At 47.2% G+C, this 19,983-nt stretch overlaps 1 protein-coding gene and 1 long non-coding RNA gene across 7 annotated transcripts in view; one reads left to right on the top strand and one right to left on the bottom strand.

Annotated features, from left to right (window-relative positions):
• The first annotated feature begins 2,950 nt into the window (after positions 1 to 2,950).
• STIM1 (stromal interaction molecule 1) overlaps positions 2,951 to 19,983 on the top strand; it is a 222,740-nt gene continuing 205,707 nt past the window's right edge. For 2 of the 6 annotated variants that reach the window (XM_033206875.1, XM_033206877.1), the window contains exon 1: positions 4,692 to 5,398. In XM_033206875.1, coding sequence (XP_033062766.1) covers positions 5,260 to 5,398 — 139 coding nt within the window. In that variant the 5' untranslated portion in view covers positions 4,692 to 5,259. Of the gene's footprint in view, positions 3,709 to 4,691; positions 5,399 to 19,983 lie in introns of those variants that run through there. The other 4 variants (XM_033206879.1, XM_033206876.1, XM_033206878.1 and 1 more) reach the window with 3 other exon arrangements.
• Positions 3,295 to 4,468, bottom strand: LOC117081174. Its single transcript, XR_004436119.1, has 2 exons — positions 4,328 to 4,468; positions 3,295 to 3,629 (listed from the first exon to the last, which is right to left on the bottom strand). It is a non-coding gene; the product is annotated as an uncharacterized LOC117081174 (long non-coding RNA).

Here is a 19,983-nt window from a genome sequence, read left to right as displayed (position 1 = left end):
AGACTGAAATTCAGAGGGCAACTGACTTTTCTAGTGTCACATCATGATCTTTGAGGCAGAGAAGACACCAGAATGTTCTTCCTGTTGCCTAGGCTGTGGCTTTGGCTCCCAGGTACCATTTATTTGTTATTTTGTTTTAGTTTTGAGATGGAGTCTCACTCTGTCACCAACACTGGAGTCCAGTGGCGTGATTTCGGCTGTCGCCTCCCAGGTTCAGGTGATTCTCCTGCCTCAGCCTGCTGAGTAACTGGGGTTACAGGCACGTGCCACCACGCCCAGCTAATTTTTGTATTTTTAGTAGAGATGGGATTTCATCATGTTGGCCAAGCTGTTTTCAAATCACTAACCTCAAGTGATCTGCTGGCCTTGGCCTCCCAAAGTGCTGGGATTACAGGTGTGAGCTATGGTGCCCAGTTATTTATTTTTGTTTTTAATTGTGGTTAAAAAATATATAACATACGTTTTACCATCTTAATTTTTTTTTTTTTTGAGACAGAGTCTTGCTCTGTTGCCCAGGCAGGAGTGCAGTGGTGCGATCTTGGCTCACTGCAAGCTCCACCTGCTGGGTTCACACCATTCTCCTGCCTCAGCCTCCCGAGTAGCTGGGATGACAGGCGCCCGCCACCACACCTGGCTAATTTTTTGTGTTTTTAGTAGAGACGGGGTTTCACCGTGTTAGCCAGGATGGTCTCGATCTCCTGACCTCGTGATCCACCCACATCGGCCTCCCAAAGTGCTGGGATTACAGGCGTGAGCCACTGCGCCCAGCCTCATCTTAATCATTTTTAAGTGTACAATTTAGTCATGTTAAGTACATTCACATTATTGTGCAGCCAATCTCCAAAACTTTTTTCAACTTGTAAAACTGAAACTATTTCCAGCTCTCCCCTCTCCCCAGTCTCTGGCAACCACTACTCTACTTTCTGTCTCTATGAATTTGGCTGTTTTAGGTACATTCATATAAATGAAATAACAGTATTTATCCTTTTGTGACTGGCTTATTTCACTTAGCTGGCTATCCTCAAGGCTCATCCATGTTGGAGCATTGTCAGGATTTCCTTATTTCTTAAGGCGGTGTGGTATTTCATTGTACATATGCACCATATTTTGTTTATCCATTCATCCATCCATGAACACTTGGGTTGCTTTCACCTTGTGGCTGTTGTGAATAATGCTGTTATGAACATGGGTATATAATTTTCTTCAAGACCCTGCTTTAATTTTTTGGGTGTACACCCAGAATTGAAATTAGTGCATCACAGTAACTATTTTTAGTTCTTAGACACCATTTTAGCATCACAGGAAATTCAACAGGCTCCAAGAGGTTTAAGGTCTTGGTGTAAATTGGTAACAGACCCTGGCTTCCTGCCTGCAAGACCTGTTTGTTGTACCAAATAGAGAAGCACCCATAACCCCGAAGAAATCATGTGGTGGTGAAAAGAAATGCTGTAGTCGAGTTTGAAAGAAATTGTGTTAAACATGCTTTACTTTGCTCATTTCTTTTATGTTCTCTTAGGCAAATGAGTGCACAGGCAGGAGAGCTGGCTTAGGTAGAAATGATGAACTGTCAGTCTGAGTGATTAATCTGGGCTGCAGACATGTTTTCTGTGGCCTATATAAGGTTTTATTCTTTTAAATGCATTGCTAATATTTTTAAAAAAGGATATATCATATGAAAGTCCAGATTTCCATCTTCTCTCTCTCTCTCTTTTTTTCCAAATTGAGACAGGGTCTTGCTCGTTGCCCAGGCTGGAGTGCAGTGGTGTGATCATGGCTCACTTCAGCCTTGAGATCCTGGATTTAAGCGATCATCCCACCTCAGCCTCCTCAGTAGCTGGGACCACAGATGCCAGATACCACTCATGGCTAATTTAAAAAAATTTTTTTTGTAGGGATGGGGGTCCCACTATGTTTCCCAGGCTGGTCGTGAACTCATGGGCTCAAGTAATCCTCCCACTTTGGCCTCCCAGAGTGCTGGAATTAGAGGTATCAGTCACTGCACCCAGCCCATCTTCTCTTAATGACATTCCAGCAATACTAGGCTCACCTTTCTGCCTGCTCTCCATAATCCCCACCATTCCCCATTACTCCTACCAACGTTTCTTTTCTTTTCTTTTCTCTTTTTTTTTTTTTGAGATGGAGTCTATACTGTCCGTCAGACTGGAGTGCAGTGGCACGATCTTGATTCACTGCAAGCTCCGCCTCCCGGGTTCACGCCATTCTCCTGCCTCAGCCTCCCGAATGGCTGGGACTACAGGCGCCCGCCACTATGCCCAGCTAATTTTTTTGTATTTTTAGTAGAGACGGGGTTTAACCGTGTTAGCCAGGATGGTCTCGATCTCCTGACCTCGTGATCCACCCGCCTCGGCCTCCCAAAGTGCTGGGATTACAGGTGTGAGCCACCACACCCGGCCTCCTACCTACTTTTCTTAATTGTATTACCTACCTGCCCACTTTGCCATTTGAATTTAAGACCCCTGGCTCAGAGAATAGGTCTAGGAGAACCTAGGTCGGGGTTCAACTGTTCTGGTCAATTTTCCAATATTCCGGTATTGAGTGTTAGTTTTTTTTTTTTTTTTTTTTGAGACGGAGTCTTGCTCTTTCGTCCGGGCTGGAGTGCAGTGGCCGGATCTCAGCTCACTGCAAGCTCCGCCTCCCGGGTTTTACGCCATTCTCCTGCCTCAGCCTCCCGAGTAGCTGGGACTACAGGCGCCCGCCACCTCGCCCGGCTAGTTTTTTGTATTTTTAGTAGAGACGGGGTTTCACAGTGTTAGCCAGGATGGTCTCGATCTCCTGACCTCGTGATCCACCCGTCTCGGCCTCCCAAAGTGCTGGGATCACAGGCTTGAGCCACCGCGCCCGGCCTGAGTGTTAGTTTTTAGTATCTGAGTGTTCAAGTGAATTAACTCATGTCATCCAGCTTTTACAGAGCACTTACTATGTTCAGGGTCTATGGCTGAGTCCTTGTGTAACAGAGATGAATGAGGCACAGCCTCTGACCTGAAGAGTGGCAATCACTATCTATTGGGGGAGGGGCAGACAGGTGTATGGTCCAATTTTGGCCACAGACTGATTTTGAACGGGTGGGCAGAGTAAAAGTTTTTAAGGAGACACATTGAGCTGCATCTGGAAGAATGAGAGAACAGCTACATGAGGAACTTTGGAGCAGGGGAGAGTGTTTCAGGCGGAAGCAACAGCAGTTACAAAGGCCGTGAGGTGGCTGAGTTTGACGTGTTTAGGACCTTAATGAAGGCTAGTGTGACAGGAGCTTAATAGAGCCAGGGGAGTAGTGGCAGGTGACGTTAGCTATGTATTTTTATATCAACGGCCTAACCCTTAAGCCAGGCAGCTGTTGGGCAAATCCGTGTTCCCAGTCTTCAAAGGCCTTGCTCAGAACAGGTAGCTGGTTTAGCACTGTCAGTCAGAGGAGGGACTGGGCCTAATCCCTTCCCCTGCATCTGGTGCCAAGGACAGGGTAGGGCACAGAGGTTTCAGTCAAGATCTGCTGACAGCACGCTTGAGAAAAGAACAGGAAGTGCAGGCTTTGTTGAAGGAGGCTCAGGCGTGGCTCTCTCTTTTATGGCGCACTCACTCTCAAGTCGCCGACACCTCCTACACCAGAGAGGTAGCTGGGAAAATGAGATGCAGGGAGGAATCATTTACAGGCCCCACCGAAAAACATTAAAGGGCTGGGAGCTTGAGGGGCAGGTAGGAAAACGGGCTGTGAGAGCTAAGGGAGGGCATCCCATTTAACTTGGAGGGGAGGGGAGGTGGGGTCAGGAAGGCAGATGGCACCCTTTAGCCCAGACTCAAGGAATGTGTAAGGGAATTTTAGCTAGAGTGGTTTGGACATTTCATTTTGCTTTCCGGCATCATCATTTCCTCTGAAAACACTCGCAGGCCCCTCTGGCCCTAGTGGGCCTCCCCCGGGGCGGGTCTTAGCTTTACTCCCCAACCCTCTGCAAAAGAGCAGGCCCTCCCAGGAGCGCAAGTCCTGTCTGCAGTTCGCCGATGTTTCCACCAGGGGCCGCTGCGCACGGGCGACGAAGCGCGCGGGTTCCTGAGCCGCAGAGAGGCGGAAGTCGATTGGTTGTCAGGCGAGGCGGGAGGGCGGAGCCTGGGAACTGGCAGGGAGTTGGGGGCTGGGAGCTCGCCCCCGGCCGAGCCGGGCTGGGCTGTTGTCGCCTCAGGCGGCTCCTGGGAGGCTAACGTTGTGTCCTGGGCCTCTGTTTAGACCGCCTCTAGAACTGAGGCGAGTGGAGCAGCACCACGGCCCGGAGATCGGGGCAGGGCAGGTGTTGTCGCCGCCGCCGCAGGCCTGAGTTACCTGAGTAACTGCGGGTCAGGGACCCGCCTGCGGGCCGGCGGTTGGCGCTGGAGACTCTGGAGGGGGAAAGGGAAGCTGGGACTTGATCCTTTGCGCGGGAGGGGCGTCCTGGCAAAGACTAGCGCGGGCTGGGGGTCCGGGAGAGCCCGCTGGGGGCGGGGGGCTCCGGGGAGCCGTCTTCACCGGTTATTCCGGGATCCAGACGGGCGCTGGGGCGGGCCCGGGCTTCGCTGGGGGCCGGGCGGCGCGGGGCGGGCCCGCGGGAGAGCACGCCCTCGCTCGCCCCGGGCCCGCCCCGCGCCGCCCGCGCCGCCCGCCCGCCTGGGAGCAGCTGTCCTGGGCCTGGCCTGTGTGCGTCCGCCTGCTGGACCTGGGCACCGCCAGCCGCCTGGGCACGGGACTGGGCGGGGGCGCTGACCTCGGCCTAGGAGGCCCAGGATCCTGGAGACGCCCGCGCCCTCAGGACCCTGCGGGTCGCACGCCCTCCCCAGCTTCTGCTGCTAGCCGCTGTTCAGCAGGGCGAGGTCAGGTGCCCCCTTCTTGCCTCTTTTCTCTGCTATTCCTCCCCCACTCCTGTGCCCGCGGAGACTCCTGCCGCCCCCTCCCGCAGGGGTGTAGTAAGCTGCGGAGCTGACAGCAGCCCCGCAGCCACTCTGCCCAAAGTCTCCGGAAGCCGCACGAGCTCAGGCCGCCGCAGCGCAGCCCCGGCGGACCCACTATTGGACCTGAGGAGCCAGCCCTCCTCCCGCACTCAAACTTGGAGCACTTGACCTTTGGCTGTTGGAGGGGGCAGGCCTGCGGGTGGCTGGACAGCTGCGGAGCCGCGAGGGCATCTTGCCTGGAGACCGTCGGCTGCACTCGCGGGCTCCTGGCTTTGCCTTTGGGATCCCGAGGTGTCCACATCAGACGCATGTTGACTGAGACCTAGAGTCATGGATGTATGCGTCCGTCTTGCCCTGTGGCTCCTCTGGGGACTCCTCTTGCACCAGGGTCAGAGCCTCAGCCATAGTCACAGTGAGAAGGCGACAGGAACTAGCTCGGGGGCCAACTCTGAGGAGTCCACTGCAGCAGGTAAGGCCTTGCTGTGGGCTGGACTGGGCTGGAGGCTTTGGCTCAGAACTGAGTGGCCCGAAGTGGGCAAGTTGAAATCTAGGTTTGTACATGTGAGGTTCATGGAGGATCCACACATGGCACTGCCTGTTCCAGGTAGTCCAAGAAGTTCTTTCTGGTCGGTAGTCATGGCAAATGTCTCTATCTTTCCTGAACAACTCTCCTCATCCCCGCCTCAGGACTTTTTTTTTTCTTGGCAGTAATAAGAAGCTTTTGGGGCAACTTGACCTTTTAGATCAGCAAGGAAAGACCCCATCTTAGGCCTACTTGTCTGGAAGAATGGCCTGGTGAGATGATAAGTTCATTGCTCCTAGTCGGTTTTAGTACTGAGCAGCATGGGGGAGGTTGGGGCCACTTATGTTGGAAAGGGAAAGTTAAGGCTAGGCCAACTCTGTTGCCTGAAAGCCTGGTGTTCAGATGTACCTATTCCAACAACCGTGGGAACCCTAGTCCCACCCTTCCCTTAGGTAGTCTTGTCTCTTTGCTGTGTGCATTTGAAATGTCCAGACAGTTACTTAGATGGAATCCTATTTACCACCAGGGTGTTAAGTGGCCTTTTCTTGACATAGACATGATGTAATTCCTGGGACCACTTGTTGCTTATTCTGTTTCTTCTGACTGATGAGGGTGGGAAATCCAGCTACAGTTCCCCCCTTCCCCCCCGCCCAGTCTGCTTGCTAGGGAAACCATGCTACTTTTGATCTGTCATGGTTTTTCCTATGCAGTTGTGAAGGCTTATCAGGCAGCAGAAGCCCTGATATACTTTTGCAGTAGAAAGGAACACTTTTATGTTTTGTTTTGTTTTTTTTTGAGACAGGGTCTTGATCTGTCGTTCAAGCTGGAATGCAGTAGTGTGATCACAGCTCACTACAGTCTCAAACTCCTGGGTTCAAGTCATCCTCCTGTGTCAGCCTCCCAGTAGCTGGGACTAAACACAAGAGTCATTGGGCCTGGCTAACTTTTTTTTCTTTCTATTTTTAATTTTTTGTACAGACAGGGTCTCTCTATGTTGTGCAGGGATCCCTCCCAAAGTGCTGGGATTACAGATGTGAGCCACTGTACCCATCAAGGAACTCTATTAAAATCCAGTCATTTTACATAATGCGTAGAAGATCAGTTCTCTTTTCTCATTTGTCTCACCCTTTGGCTGTGATCTGCCCAAAACTGTGACCTGCAGAGTTGTGGAGAGTTTATAGATGAGTTGTTTCTGAGCATAAGCAAGTTCAAATGAGGGGATGTCTCAGTGGGCACCTGCTGATACAAGTAAGAAAAGGAAATAATAGGTCATGGTGGCTGGGGAGTTTCATGGATGGATCCAGAAGCTGGCTTTGGTGGTAGACCCTTTATTGGGCAATACCTTTTTAAGTTCCAGATGTTCCAAGGGGGCTAGTTTCCAAATGAGGCCAGGGTTGCCCATATTGTAAGTAGGATACCTGGCTGTTGCTTTCTAGATAGGTTCTTCTTGCGTATTAATCCTGTCTCTCCATAGAGAGCCTCCTTGACCCTTGACACCTGACTCAAAGCTTGGTTCTCATTGGGCTATGAAGGGAAAGACTAGTGGGCAAATGTAGATTGTACAGTGAAGTAGACCTAATTATCATCTCTTGCTGTCCCTGTGACATTCTTTTTTTTTTTTTTTTTTTTTTTTTGAGACGGAGTCTCGCTCTGTGGCCCAGGTTGGAGTGTAGTGGCGCGATCTCAGCTCACTGCAAGCTCTGCCTCCCGGGTTCCCGATCGCTCACTGCAGGCTCCGCCTCCCGGGTTCCCGCCATTCTCCCGCCTCAGCCTCCCAGTAGCTGGGGACTACAGGCGCCGCCGCTAGGCCCGGCTAGTTTTTTTTTGTGTTTTTAGTAGAGACGGGGTTTCACCGTGTTAGTCAGGATGGTCTTGATCTCCTGAGCTCGTGATCCACCCGCCTCGGCCTCCCAAAGTGCTGGGATTACAGGCTTGAGCCACCGCGCCCGGCCGACATTCTTATTTATAACTGATAATATGTCTTTCTTCACTCCAAAATATGAGTGCCTGACATAAAATGAATATTTTTTGGGGAGTGGCTGTTCTATATTTTAGACATAAACTAAAGGGATGAAATTTTGAATTTTAGACATTGGCTATTAGGAAGGTTGTTTTTTGTTGTTGTTGTTTTGTTTTTTGTTTTTTGTTTTTTTTGCTTGAAGTAAAAGGCATTCTAGCCTTCCTCACGACCACCCCATGACTTGAGTTTTTGGAGACAATTCTTCACACAGCATATATTTCAGAGGCCTGGCTATGCTGATTATACCACTTAGACCTACTCTTGCTCAGTTTAGCAACTGGTTTCTGTTGTCACAATAATAGTGAATTCCAGGGAGGAAAGTCTCAGAGAGACATTAGGTGCTGTGAATGTCTAAGGTTTGTGGAAACCTGGAGGTTCCAACACTATTGTTATGGTAGCTTTTCCCCTTGGGTCTGCCTGGGGTTTTGTCTGACTCAGACAGGGACTTATTTTTGCAAAGAGGTGATTCATATAGACTGGGATCTTCAAAAGAGTGTGGAGAGAAACTTCCTATGCAACTAGGAACTCTTGCATCCTTTCCAGCCTCTCTGTATCCCCAGAACACAGGAGGAGGTTTACTTGCTCTTAAAACTACTACTATTAAAAATCAGATTCAGCATACCCAGTGAATTTGTGTGTTCTCTACAGTTTGTATTTTACAATTACACAGCTGTTGTTCCAATAGTCTCACAATAGCCCTGTTACAATGCAGGGCAGGTGGTATTGTCCCCACTTTTATGGGTGAAGAAACCTGGTCCTGTGCTTGGTCTTTCTTATAGGCAGGTCTTCTGATACTTAAGTCCTGGATTTCTTCCATCTTCTCGGGTCCTGCCCTGTTAAAGGAGTGCTAGGCAGGGCTGGAGAATGTTGCTTTCCTTCTGACAATTAGGCAGGCCCTAGTGACTCTGTAGCTGAGAGCCAAGAAAAGAGCTGCACTTTTTTTCTGCTCTGGAGAGTGTTTTGCAGGGGCCCAGAGAATTTGATTTTTTCTCTTTTGGATGTATATACCCATCTGTCTCTTTTTAGTTAGTTAAAATATTTGATTCTAAGAATGATTTAGTTAAAATGCTTATGGCTTTAGCATGCATACAATAAACACTACGAAAGCCTGATCCTGGAGTGAAGGCAGGTGCTCTGCAAGGAGGATCTCTCGCTGGGCCATGGAGAGGCCATTCCTGTCACCTTCTGGCTCCTTAATACCTATACACCCAGCCATGCTAAGTCACTTTCTTAGTAAAGATCTCTGCCTGCCTGCGCAACTCTGGGGCTTGCGTTTCTGAAGCTGGCCGGATACGGATGCTTGGAACCACCCTTAGACTCTAGAAAACGACAATGGTTTCTGTAGAATGTGCATGAGGGACCTCAGGTGGAGTCTGGAGTTGTGGCTGCCAGTGTTGGAGGTATTGAGGGCCTCTAATCAGGAACTGTGGTTTGATTCAGTGTAGCTAGGACAGGACCTTGGAGGATAGGCATCTAGGCAGTGTGCAGAGTGCAGGCTGGCTTCTCAATCAACCTCTGATGGAGTGGCAGGCCAGAACCCTGCCTCCCATCCCCAGCTAGTTGCTGCTGCCTCCAAGGCTATAAATGGCCTGGCCATCTTGATAGCTATGCTAATTTTAGCTGAGGGTGGCTCCCGGAACTGGGCTAGGGCCAAGAGCAGGTAGGTGGGGCTTGGCTGAAGCTAATACTGGGGCCTGGGGAGAGGGACACACTAAGCCTGGGGTAGCCAGGATATAATCTGCTCCCAGGCCTCAGCTTTGACAATCACCCTTAGCTAGGTTAATTGATTCAGCAAACATTGAACAATGCCAGCTAATGTGGTATTTATTAAACAAGTATTAATATTTGAGTGCCTTCTCTGGGCCAGGTAATATGTTCCTGTGGGGATTTAAGGATGAACAAAACAGACATGTTCCTTCCTTCATGGAAGTTACAGTCTTGTTGATGAGACAGATAATAAACACATAAATGAATATATTATCTTGTGGAAAGTGGCATGGAAGAAAACATAAAACAGGATGCTATCATGGAGAATGAGAGGGGAACAGAGATTTAGTTAAAGCCTGAACCTAATTGTAGGACAGATTAATACAATAACATCAATGATAATAATAGCAACTAACTTTTTTAGAGCTTACTATATGTCAGGCAGTATTGAAACATTTTGTTTTATTAAATTCTTATTACCATGCTGTGTTATGTTATCCCCATTTTATAGGTGAGAAAATTAAATCGTAGAGAGGTTAAATAACTTGCCCATGTTTACACAAATAATAAGAAAGCCAGAATTTGAATCCAGGCAGTCTGATTCTTCTCTCTACCTCTACTTTAGCCACTCTCAAAACTTTCTGATAAATACTGCAATAGAGGTATTGTATATACATGCAGAAAGCTGTGGGAAGCCCAGAGGAGTAAGTGACTAACCCTGCCTGGGAGAGTTGGGGGAGGCTTTACAGTTTCTTTGTAATTTTTCTCAGATCTTGAGATGAAAAACGGCTGCCTAATTCAAAGGTTAAGAGATAGAAACATCAGTTAGTTCACCCCACCTATTTTTATATATGAGGAAACTGGCATCCAGAGAGGCATTAGAGGTTTCATGGTGGGTTATTAGTAGAACTAGACTAGGAAATTTGAGTCAGGGACCTTAACTTAATCAGTTTTTCAATTTATAAGTCAAAATAATGGGTGCCGGCCGGGCGCGGTGGCTCAAGCCTGTAATCCCAGCACTTTGGGAGGCCGAGACGGGCGGATCACGAGGTCAGGAGATCGAGATCATCCTGGCTAACACGGTGAAACCCCGTCTCTACTAAAAAATACAAAAATCTAGCCGGGCGAGGTGGCGGGCGCCTGTAGTCCCAGCTACTCGGGAGGCTGAGGCAGGAGAATGGCGTAAACCCGGGAGGCGGAGCTTGCAGTGAGCTGAGATCCGGCCACAGCACTCCAGCCTGGGCGACAGAGCGAGACTCTGTCTCAAAAAAAAAAAAAAAAAAAAAAAAAAAAAATAATGGGTGCTCACTGCTTGCTTTTCACTATGGAAGGAACTTAGGGCTACTGAAGAAGTCTGCGTTTTGTAAGGCCACATATATTTAGGGAATATTAAATACAACATAATGTACAGGCTTAATGATGTGCAAAATCAGGCAGTATAGACATTGTAAGCTAAGGGTTAAAAGAAATCTGTGTGGGCTGGGCTAGACTAAGGTGGCTGCAGAGGGCTTCCTGGAAAGGAGGGATTGGGTGGAGGCAGAAGAGAACAGGAGAGAGTAGTCTGACTTGGGGAGGTTGGAGGAAAGGGGGCATTGTAAATACCTGGTTTCACTGTTTGGTAGCTGGATGATAATTAGGCAGATTTGCTTCATTGTTGGCCAGCTACCTCACATGAGCGCCCGTAGGTAGGAAGATTGCAGTCATGTGTGATCTAGTAGTGGTTTTATTTATTTTTTTTTGAGACGGAATCTCACTCTGTTGCCCAGGCTGGAGTGCAGTGGCACGATCTCTGCTCACTGCAAGCTCTGCCTCCTGGGTTCATGCCATTCTCCTGCCTCAGCCTCCCGAGTAGCTGGGACTACAGGTGCCCGCCACCATGCCCGGCTAATTGTTTTGTATTTTTTTTTTTTTTTTCCTGAGACAGAGTCTTGCTCTGCTGCCCAGGCTGGAGTGCAGTGGCTGGTTCTCAGCTCACTGCAAGCTCCGTCTCCCGGGTTTACGCCATTCTCCTGTCTCAGCCTCCCGAGTAGCTGGGACTACAGGCGCCCGCCTCGTCACCCGGATAGTTTTTTGTATTTTTTAGTAGAGGTTTTTAGTAGGGGTTTCACCGTATTAGCCAGGATGGTCTCGATCTCCTGACCTCGTGATCCGCCCGTCTCGGCCTCCCAAAGTGCTGGGATTACAGGCTTGAGCCACCGCGCCCGGCCTGTTTTGTATTTTTAGTAGAGATGGGGTTTCACCTTGTTAGCCAGGATGGTCTTGATCTCCTGAACTCGTGATCTCCCATCTCGGCCTCTCAAAGTGCTGGCATTATAGGCATAAGCCACCGCGCCTGGCCTCTATTTTTTACTGTAATTTAGAAGTATTGATGAGTGTAAATAATACTTTGAGATATCTGTAGCAATGTAATGTGATATGAAAACATCTGTTGATTTCTATTGATGACAAAATCACAGGTATTGCTAATATTATTGTGGTTGGTTGCTTCATATGTAATTGAAGGAAATGCTAACTTTCAGTAAGAGAATATTGAAAACAAAGATGTAATTTCTTTCCCATCCAAATTCACAGGCCTCCTGAATTCTATCTACGGGCCCCTTAGGGATATGGGGCCTTCGTGTTAAGAACAGCTCTTTGGCAAGGAAGTGATGAGATCTTGTTGAGGGGAGTAGTTTCCTAGGTCTCTACAGGACTTGGGTTTCAGCCCCGAGGGGCCCCTCTGGTTTCCTGCTGGGTAGCCTTTGATATACATTGCTGAGTGGCTTCGTGGGCATGTTGTAGTACACTTCCCTTTGTGGGAAATGATTCTTTAGGAAACTCAGCAGGTCTGGTTGCTGTCAGGCTTTTAGGGAGAAAAAAAGAGACCCAACTGGGCCTCCAGAGCTTTGTTGTTGCTGTTGTTGTTACTGTTGATTAAAAAAATCATGAAATATTAAGATATACAACAAAGTATAAATAATAATACATTGAATACCTTCAAATGACTTTGAAAAAAATTGTGGTCTAAAAGCAGGAAATCATCCCAAGATCTTGTCTTACCCTAAATTCCCCCTAAAAAGTAAGACCTGGGATAGGGCCTTGCAGAGAGTTTATTTCGGAGAAGTGACTTCAAGAAATGAGGGATGGGAATTGTAAAGAATGAAACAGGGAATGGACAGGTGCACTATGGAGCTAACACCACTGTGAGCATCTGAGGCTCAGTGCCACTTAGATACCCTCTGAGAAGCCTTATAGAAAGCACTGTAGAACTGCATTCTACAGGTGATAGAGGAGGGGAGTATTTATCCACCACCTCACCTTCACTGGCCAAGGGTTATCCCAGGAGGTGCTACCTCTTCTGTACTCCGGAGTTGCATATGCATCAGAATGACTGAGCAGGTTCCTTTAAGTACTGCATATTGGCCACCACACCCAGCTAATTTTTTGTATTTTTAGTAGAGACAGGGTTTCACTGTGTTAGCCAGGATGGTCTCGATCTCCTGACCTCTTGATCTGTGTGCCTCGGCCTCCCAAAGTGTTGGGATTACAGACGTGAGCCACCGTGCCCAGCCAAGTAGTCCCCTTTTATCTGTGGTTTCAGTTACCTGAGATCAACTGAGGTCTAGGGGTAAAAAAAGTATATATACATGTATAAGATACATGCTGTTGTCTCGACCTTCCTGGGCTCAGGTGATCCTCCCACCTCAGCCTCCCAAGTAGCTGGGACTGCAGGCATGTGCCACCATGCCCAGCTAATTTTTCTATTTTTTGCAGAGATGAGGTTTTTCCGTGTTGCCCAGGCTGGTCTCGAACTGTTGGACTTACGGGATCTTCCCAGCTTGGATTCCCAAAGTGCTGGGATTACAGGTATTAGCCACTGTGCCCAGCCAAATCTGAAAATATTAAGTGGAAAATTCCAGAAATAATTCATAAGTTTTAAATTGCACACCATTCTGAGTAGCATGATGAAATCTCATGCTGTCCTGCTCCATCCTGCCCAGGACGTGAATCAACCCTTTGTCCAGCATATTCATGTACCATAAGCTACCTGTGCTTTAGTCACTTAGTAGCCATCTTAGGGATCAGATCAACTGTCTTGGTGTGGCAGTGCTTGTGTTCAAGTAATCCTTATTTTACTTAATAATGGCCCCAAAGTGCAAGAGTGATTGCTGACATATTGTTACAATTATTCTACTTTATTATTAGTTATTGTTGTTCATATCTTACTGATTTATAAGTTAAACTTTATCATAGGTATGTATGTGTAGGAAAACATAGTAGGTATAGGTTTGGTGCTATCCACTGGGGGTCTTAGCATGTATTCCCTCAGAATAAAGGAGGACTACTGTAGTTTCATTGTCTTACTTCAGCTATACCCAGACAACATGCATAACTCTGGTGTGGCAAACCAGGCTTTTATTCAAGGCTTACTGTAGGCCATGGGGAGACTGTTAATAAAGTCTGGGTGCTAATATTTGACCTTAGCTCCAGCTGTACTCTCTTATTGAGTATATCCACCCTCCCTAACTTCACCTGCAGTCTTGAAATGGCTGAGCAAAAGGGCCTGGTCCCCACTGCATTGGTTACTTATTGGGGTATAACAAATAATGCAAAACAGAGAGGGTTAAAATAATAAGCATTTATTATCTCATAGATTCTGTGCATCAGGAGTCTGGATATAGCTTAACTGGGTGCCTCTGGCTCAGAGTCTCTCATGAGATTGCAGTCAAGCTGTTGGCTGGGGCTGAAGACTCTGTTTGGGGGAGAGTGTTTGCTTTTAAGCTAGTTTACATGGTTGTTGGCAGGCCTTGGTCCCTGGCCATATGGGCCTCTACAGTGGGCTATACTGGACATGATGATTGGTTTCCCCTAGAACAAGTGGTCCAAGAGAGTGAAAGAGAGAGTGCCTAAGATGGACACCTCCATCTTTTTATCATCTAATCTTGGAATTGATAGGCCATCACTTCTTCTATATTCTGTTCGTTAGTAAGTCCAGCCCATCCTCAAGGTGAGGGAATTACATAAGGGCATGAATATTAGGAGGACAAGGACCACTAGGGGTCATCTTAAAGGATGCCTCTGACATTGCCCAAGGGCCATGCTCTGGGGAACAATCACTTCTAGGTGCTGCGGCCTTTTCGTTTTTCTTTGACTTCCTTTGCTTACGACCTAGAGTCTTGTGGAGTCTTTTTATACTCCCTTTTATATTGTATCTCTTGGTTCATGCATTACTTCATTGCTTTGACATGACCTATCCTTTTTTCCTTCTCCCTGGATTCCTGGGCTCCAGTGTGAAACTAGCTTTTTATCCTAGACTGTAGTCCTGCCTCCCAACCTTTTTTGTTTGATACCTTTTATTTTGGAGCCCATTGTACAGCCACTGACTTTGGAACCTTTACTACTCCAACTTGGCTTCTGAGAGTTAGATTTGTAGATGGCATTGCATTGGGACTCACAATGACAGATGAAAAACTTTATTCTGACTTTTTAGACCATTGGTGTTAGGTGCTAGGACTTAAATCATAGTATGTGAAAGCTGGAAGGGGTTTTAGAGACCATCTCTCCCAAACTTTTTATTTACATATCAGAAGAACAAACTTCCCCAAGGTTTTGGTAAGCCAGGGCTAGAATATAATTTTCTCTGATTCTCATTCATATGTTGTTCTCACTCTGCTGTGGAGCTGTCTACCCTAATGGAACCTGTTTGAATTGTTAGGAGGTCTGGGACCTATACAGAGGAGAACCAGGAAGCAGTTCACAGTTTTATATTATGTTCATAGAAATTGGTCTGGGCAGAATTAGGGATATACAAAGTCAAATGTCAAGTGCTGCTTCTTTGCACCTATCCAGCTAGAGAGGTTTTTATATTAGGCACAGAAAAAGAAGCCCAGCAATATCTGTTTTATATGGTGTTTAATATATGCACCCTGTACCACTCTTTTGAGAATATCTGTTCAGAGCAATGAGGAATCTGTTTGCTGGGATGTATAGAATAGGCATCTGGCCGGGCGCAGTGGCTCAAGCCTGTAATCTCAGCACTTTGGGAGGCTGAGACGGGTGGATCACGAGGTCAGGAGATCGAGACCATCCTGGCTAATACGGTGAAACGCCGTCTCTACTAAAAAATACAAAAAACTATCCGGGCGACGAGGCGGGCGCCTGTAGTCCCAGCTACTCGGTAGGCTGAGACAGGAGAATGGCGTGAACCCGGGAGGCGGAGCTTGCAGTGAGCTGAGAGCCGGCCACTGCACTCCAGCCTGGGTGACAGAGCAAGACTCCGTCTCAAAAAAAAAAAAAAAAAAAAAGAATAGGCATCTGAAGGAGATGGGTCAGAGCCTTATGTTGTATGTCTCACCATTGAGCCGTTCAGCTGGCTCCGTTATGGATTTGGGGCCTCCACAGGCAGGGTAAATGTATTAAAAACTTTGTGGGGTTACTGTTGGCCACCTGGAAAGTGCCAACAGGAAGCTCTCTGGGCACTGAGAATTTGACAAGTTTACCTATGTTCACACAACTTGCTAGGGCAGGCGAGACTTGAAGAGGGATGGCTGTGGTCCTGTCATGTTTATCAGAATGGAGTAGATTTCTTTTGTGTGAGAAGTCATGCAAGAAAAATCCGGAAATGAGCCAACAGCATTTACACTTTTGTTTTCTGCTGGGGAGCATGGAATAGAGAAGGTGCAGGTTCTAAAATTTCTCTACAGGTGGTGGTTGCTTTCCTGACTCAAGAGTTCCAGCCCCAGACCACTTTGCTCACTCCATCTCCCTCTGCTCCCCTTGCTGCATTCTTGGCTTTTTTCTTTGTTCTGATCTGCAGAACAAACTTTTATTTATACTGCTTCACGTTTGTTTTCACTTATGTCATTTAACTTTCCTTCAGAATGTCTTTACCTGTCCTTCTTTATTCCTACTTCCAGTCCTCTATTAAGTCTTTCCTGACACTAATGCTAGCTGTGAGATACTGCTGACCTCTGAACAAACTCTGGTAGCACTTACTGTCTGCAGTGCTCTCTGTACACTTTATACCCTGCTTATGCCACTTACAACAAGAGGCAACTTGATATGTCTTTTTTTTATTTTTTATTTTTTTGAGACAGATTCTCGCTCTGTCCCCTGGCTGGAGTGCAGTGGCGCAATCTTGGCTCACTGCAACTTTTGCCTCCCGGGTTCAAGTGATTCTCCTGCATCAGCCTCCTGAGTAGCTGGGATTCCAGGCGCATGCCACCATGCCCAGCTAATTTTTGTATTTTTAGTAGAGACGGGGTTTCACCATGTTGATCAGTCTGGTCTTGAACTCCTGACCTTGTAATCCGCCCGCCTCGGCCTCTCAAGATATGTCTTTTACAGTAAGCTAGTACCCAAGAGCGCTGGGCATTGGTTTGAGTTCTTGCTGACAGTATGACCCAAACTCTCAAACGACAGTTTCCTCACTTGAAAAATGGAGTTATCAGAACCATAAGAGAGGGTAAAGAAATAAAGAAAAGTAAAAAGAAATTAAAACTGTGTTTTATTTATTATTATTTTTTGCATATTTCCTTGTCTCTTAAGGGCAAGAGCCATGTCTGGTTTGTTGGCTGTAGTACATATCCTCAGTACCTATGAGAGTGCTGGTCAGGGAGTATGTGCCTAATAGAAATTTGTTGAATAAATGAATGAATAACAATGAATTGATCTTTGGATTTAGTAGGTAGGGAGGGAGAGTACCGAGTACTTGACATCAGTTCCTGTAAAACACTTAGACAAGCATGCCCTGGGATTGGGATAGAATTCACATGGTGGATTTTCTGAGGAGTTCTATAGGGATTATTTTTCTGCCTGACCTAGTACTTCATCCCTATTTACTAAGCACCTACTGAAGCTGTGCTCGGTGACACTTATCCGTCATATTGAGGGATGGTTTTGCTATTGACTTTGGTTGGCAGTTTTTGTTTGCCACAGCAATGACTACCCTGAGCAGGTGGCTGCAGTAGGAGTGGAGAAGAACTGTGCTTGAAGAGGACATGAGACCAATAGGCAAGGCCTCCTTGGGTCTTCCTGCTCCCTGTCTTTGGTATCATGGCCCACATGGGTTTACCTCAGGTCCAATTTGAGGCAGCTGAATGAACAGAATGAACTTTCACTACTTTGCTGAGACTAGCTTGTGGAACGGAGGAGGAAATCTTTCATGGTTCCCACTCCTAGGCTTGTTGTGCAGCAGAGAGATAGGAGAGTCCTGTGAAGATTGTTGGCTTTTTAAATGTTATCTCTGATGCTGAGAACTCCAGCCTGAGCAGGCATCGCATCAGCTTTCCTTCAAGACATTGGGGAGGGGCCTCTTGGGAGACGTGATGGAGGAGACAAAAGAATAAGAGCAACTGTGCTGCCAGCACGGCCCAGTGAGGGCTTATCTGACCCTTTCCTCTCTTGGCCATATACACAGAGCTCCTGGCTGCCTTGTATTGATCTCTGGCCTGGGTAATGACCAGAAATCTCACTGGCAGGCAGGCAGGCAGGCAGGCAGGCAAGCAGGCAAGCAGGCAGGCAAGCAGGCAAGCAGGCAGCCTTTCAAATCTCATGTGCCTCTAATTTTCTCATTGTGATTCAGTAGCTCTGCTCCTGTTGGGCCTCTCTGGGTTATCTCAGGCCTCTCAGGAAGCTCTCAGAACTCTCTTCACTACAGTGTATGTTCGAACAAATGTATCTGTGCTTGCCAAGTTCCCAGAGCTGGCTTCTGAAATATAGCAGCCAGGGGAGATGGGTGGACTTCACATGTAACACACACACAGGTTAGAAAGCAGTGTGTGTCTATGTGTGTATTTGTTGCTGGGTGGTCAAATTTGTGGAGGTCTTGTTTCCAGAAACTTTTGCTGACAAGACCAAAGGTCACTGGAACTCACACTTCATATCTCTGAAGAGATAAATATGTAATTAAGACAACGGAAATCACTTCAATGGTAAGAATGATGATGACAGTGGCTGGGCATGGTGACTCATGCCTGTAATCCCAGCACTTTGGAGACTTAGTCAGGTCAATCACAAGGTCAAGAGATTGAGACCATCTTGGCTAACACGGTATAACCCCATCTCTACTAAAAATACAAAAAAAAAATTAGCTGGGTGTAGTGGCGGGCACCTGTAGTCCCAGCTATTCGGGAGGCTGAGGTGGGAGAATGGCATGAACCAGGGAGGTGGAGCTTGCAGTGAGCCGAGATCATGCCACTGCACTCCAGCCTGGATGACAGAGTGAGACTCTGTCTCAAAAAAAAAAAAAAGAATGATGGTGATAGCTGCTATTTATTTAGCACCTTTGTAGGTGCTTTACATCTGCAAAACAACCCTTAAAGGTGGGTATTGCTTTCATTTTACCAATGAAGAAACTGTAACTCTGAGAACTTAAGGTCATTTTCCTAAGGTGGCGGAGCCAGGCTTTGAAATTAGCTTTATCTGATCCCGAGACCAAAATTGTTTCTATTTTTGTTTAATAACTTGGTGTGGGGTGGCCGGTGGGGGGAAGAAAGAGCTATTTGAGTTTAGAATTTAGGTGGAGATAGGCATTTTGTTTTTTATTTTTATTTTTGGAGACGGAGTCTAGCTCTGTCGCCCAGGCTGGAGTGCAGTGGCGCGATCCTGGCTCACTGCAAGCTCCGCCTCCCGGGTTTACGCCATTCTCCTGCCTTAGCCTCCCGAGTAGCTGGGACTACAGGCGCCCGCCTCGTCGCCCGGCTAGTTTTTTGTATTTTTTAGTAGAGACGGGGTTTCACCGTGTAGACCAGGATGGTCTCGATCTCCTGACCTCGTGATCCACCCGTCTCGGCCTCCCAAAGTGCTGGGATTACAGGCTTGAGCCACCGCGCCCGGCCGGAGATAGGCATTTTGATTAAAAATTCTACAATTTATAGGACTGTTAAGTGGTGTTAGTTTATTCTATCCCACCAAGTGGCCTGGGAAACTAGGATTAGAGGTGGGGTGGGAGATGGAAAGAGAGACTGTATTTTACTTACAAATTCTGAATAGGTAGTAGTTAGCTACAGGGTGGTGTATATTCAGTTTATATTTTCCAAAACTATCACCCTGGTTGAACTGTTCTGAATTTAAGCATTGGGGTATGGGCTGTGTCTTTGTAGTTAGTGTTCTTTATCTCTTTAGTCAACATTTAGCATGTTTATTATATGTTATAAGACGATCTCTGCCCAGTAGAAGGACTCAATATAGTAGGAGAATTAAGATGTATGCTCACATTTTATATTATAATAAGAGCTTCTATTTATTGGGTACCTATTCTTCATTTTTTTTTTTTTTTATACAGTCTTGCTCTGTCACCCAGGCTAGAGTGCAGTGGCGCGATCTCGGCTCACTGTAAGCTCCGCCTTCCGAGTTCATGCCATTCTCCTGCCTCAGCCTCCCGAGTAGCTGGGACTACAGGCGCCAGCCACCACGCCCGGCTAATTTTTTTGTATTTTTAGTAGAGACGGGGTTTCACCATGTTAGCTAGGATGGTCTCGATCTCTTGATCTCGTGATCTGCCCGCCTCCGCCTCCCAAAGTGTTAGGATTACAGGCGTGAGCCACTGCGCCCGGCTTGAGCACCTATTCTTTATCAGGATTGGGCTAGGTACTTTCTTTCTTTCTTTTTTTTTTTTTTTTTTTTTTTTTGAGGTGGAGTCTCGCTCTGTCGCCCGGACTGGAGTGCAATGGCCAGATCTCAGCTCACTGCAAGCTCCGCCTCCCAGGTTTACGCCATTCTCCTGCCTCAGCCTCCCGAGTAGCTGGGACTACAGGCGCCCACCACCTCGCCCAGCTAGTTTTTGTATTTTTAGTAGAGACGGGGTTTCACTGTGTTAGCCAGG

Source organism: Trachypithecus francoisi, unplaced genomic scaffold (genome assembly GCF_009764315.1).
Source record: "Trachypithecus francoisi isolate TF-2019V2 unplaced genomic scaffold, Tfra_2.0 Lachesis_group8, whole genome shotgun sequence".
Taxonomy (NCBI): Eukaryota; Metazoa; Chordata; class Mammalia; order Primates; family Cercopithecidae; genus Trachypithecus; species Trachypithecus francoisi.
This window is presented reverse-complemented; position numbering and strand designations above follow the sequence as displayed.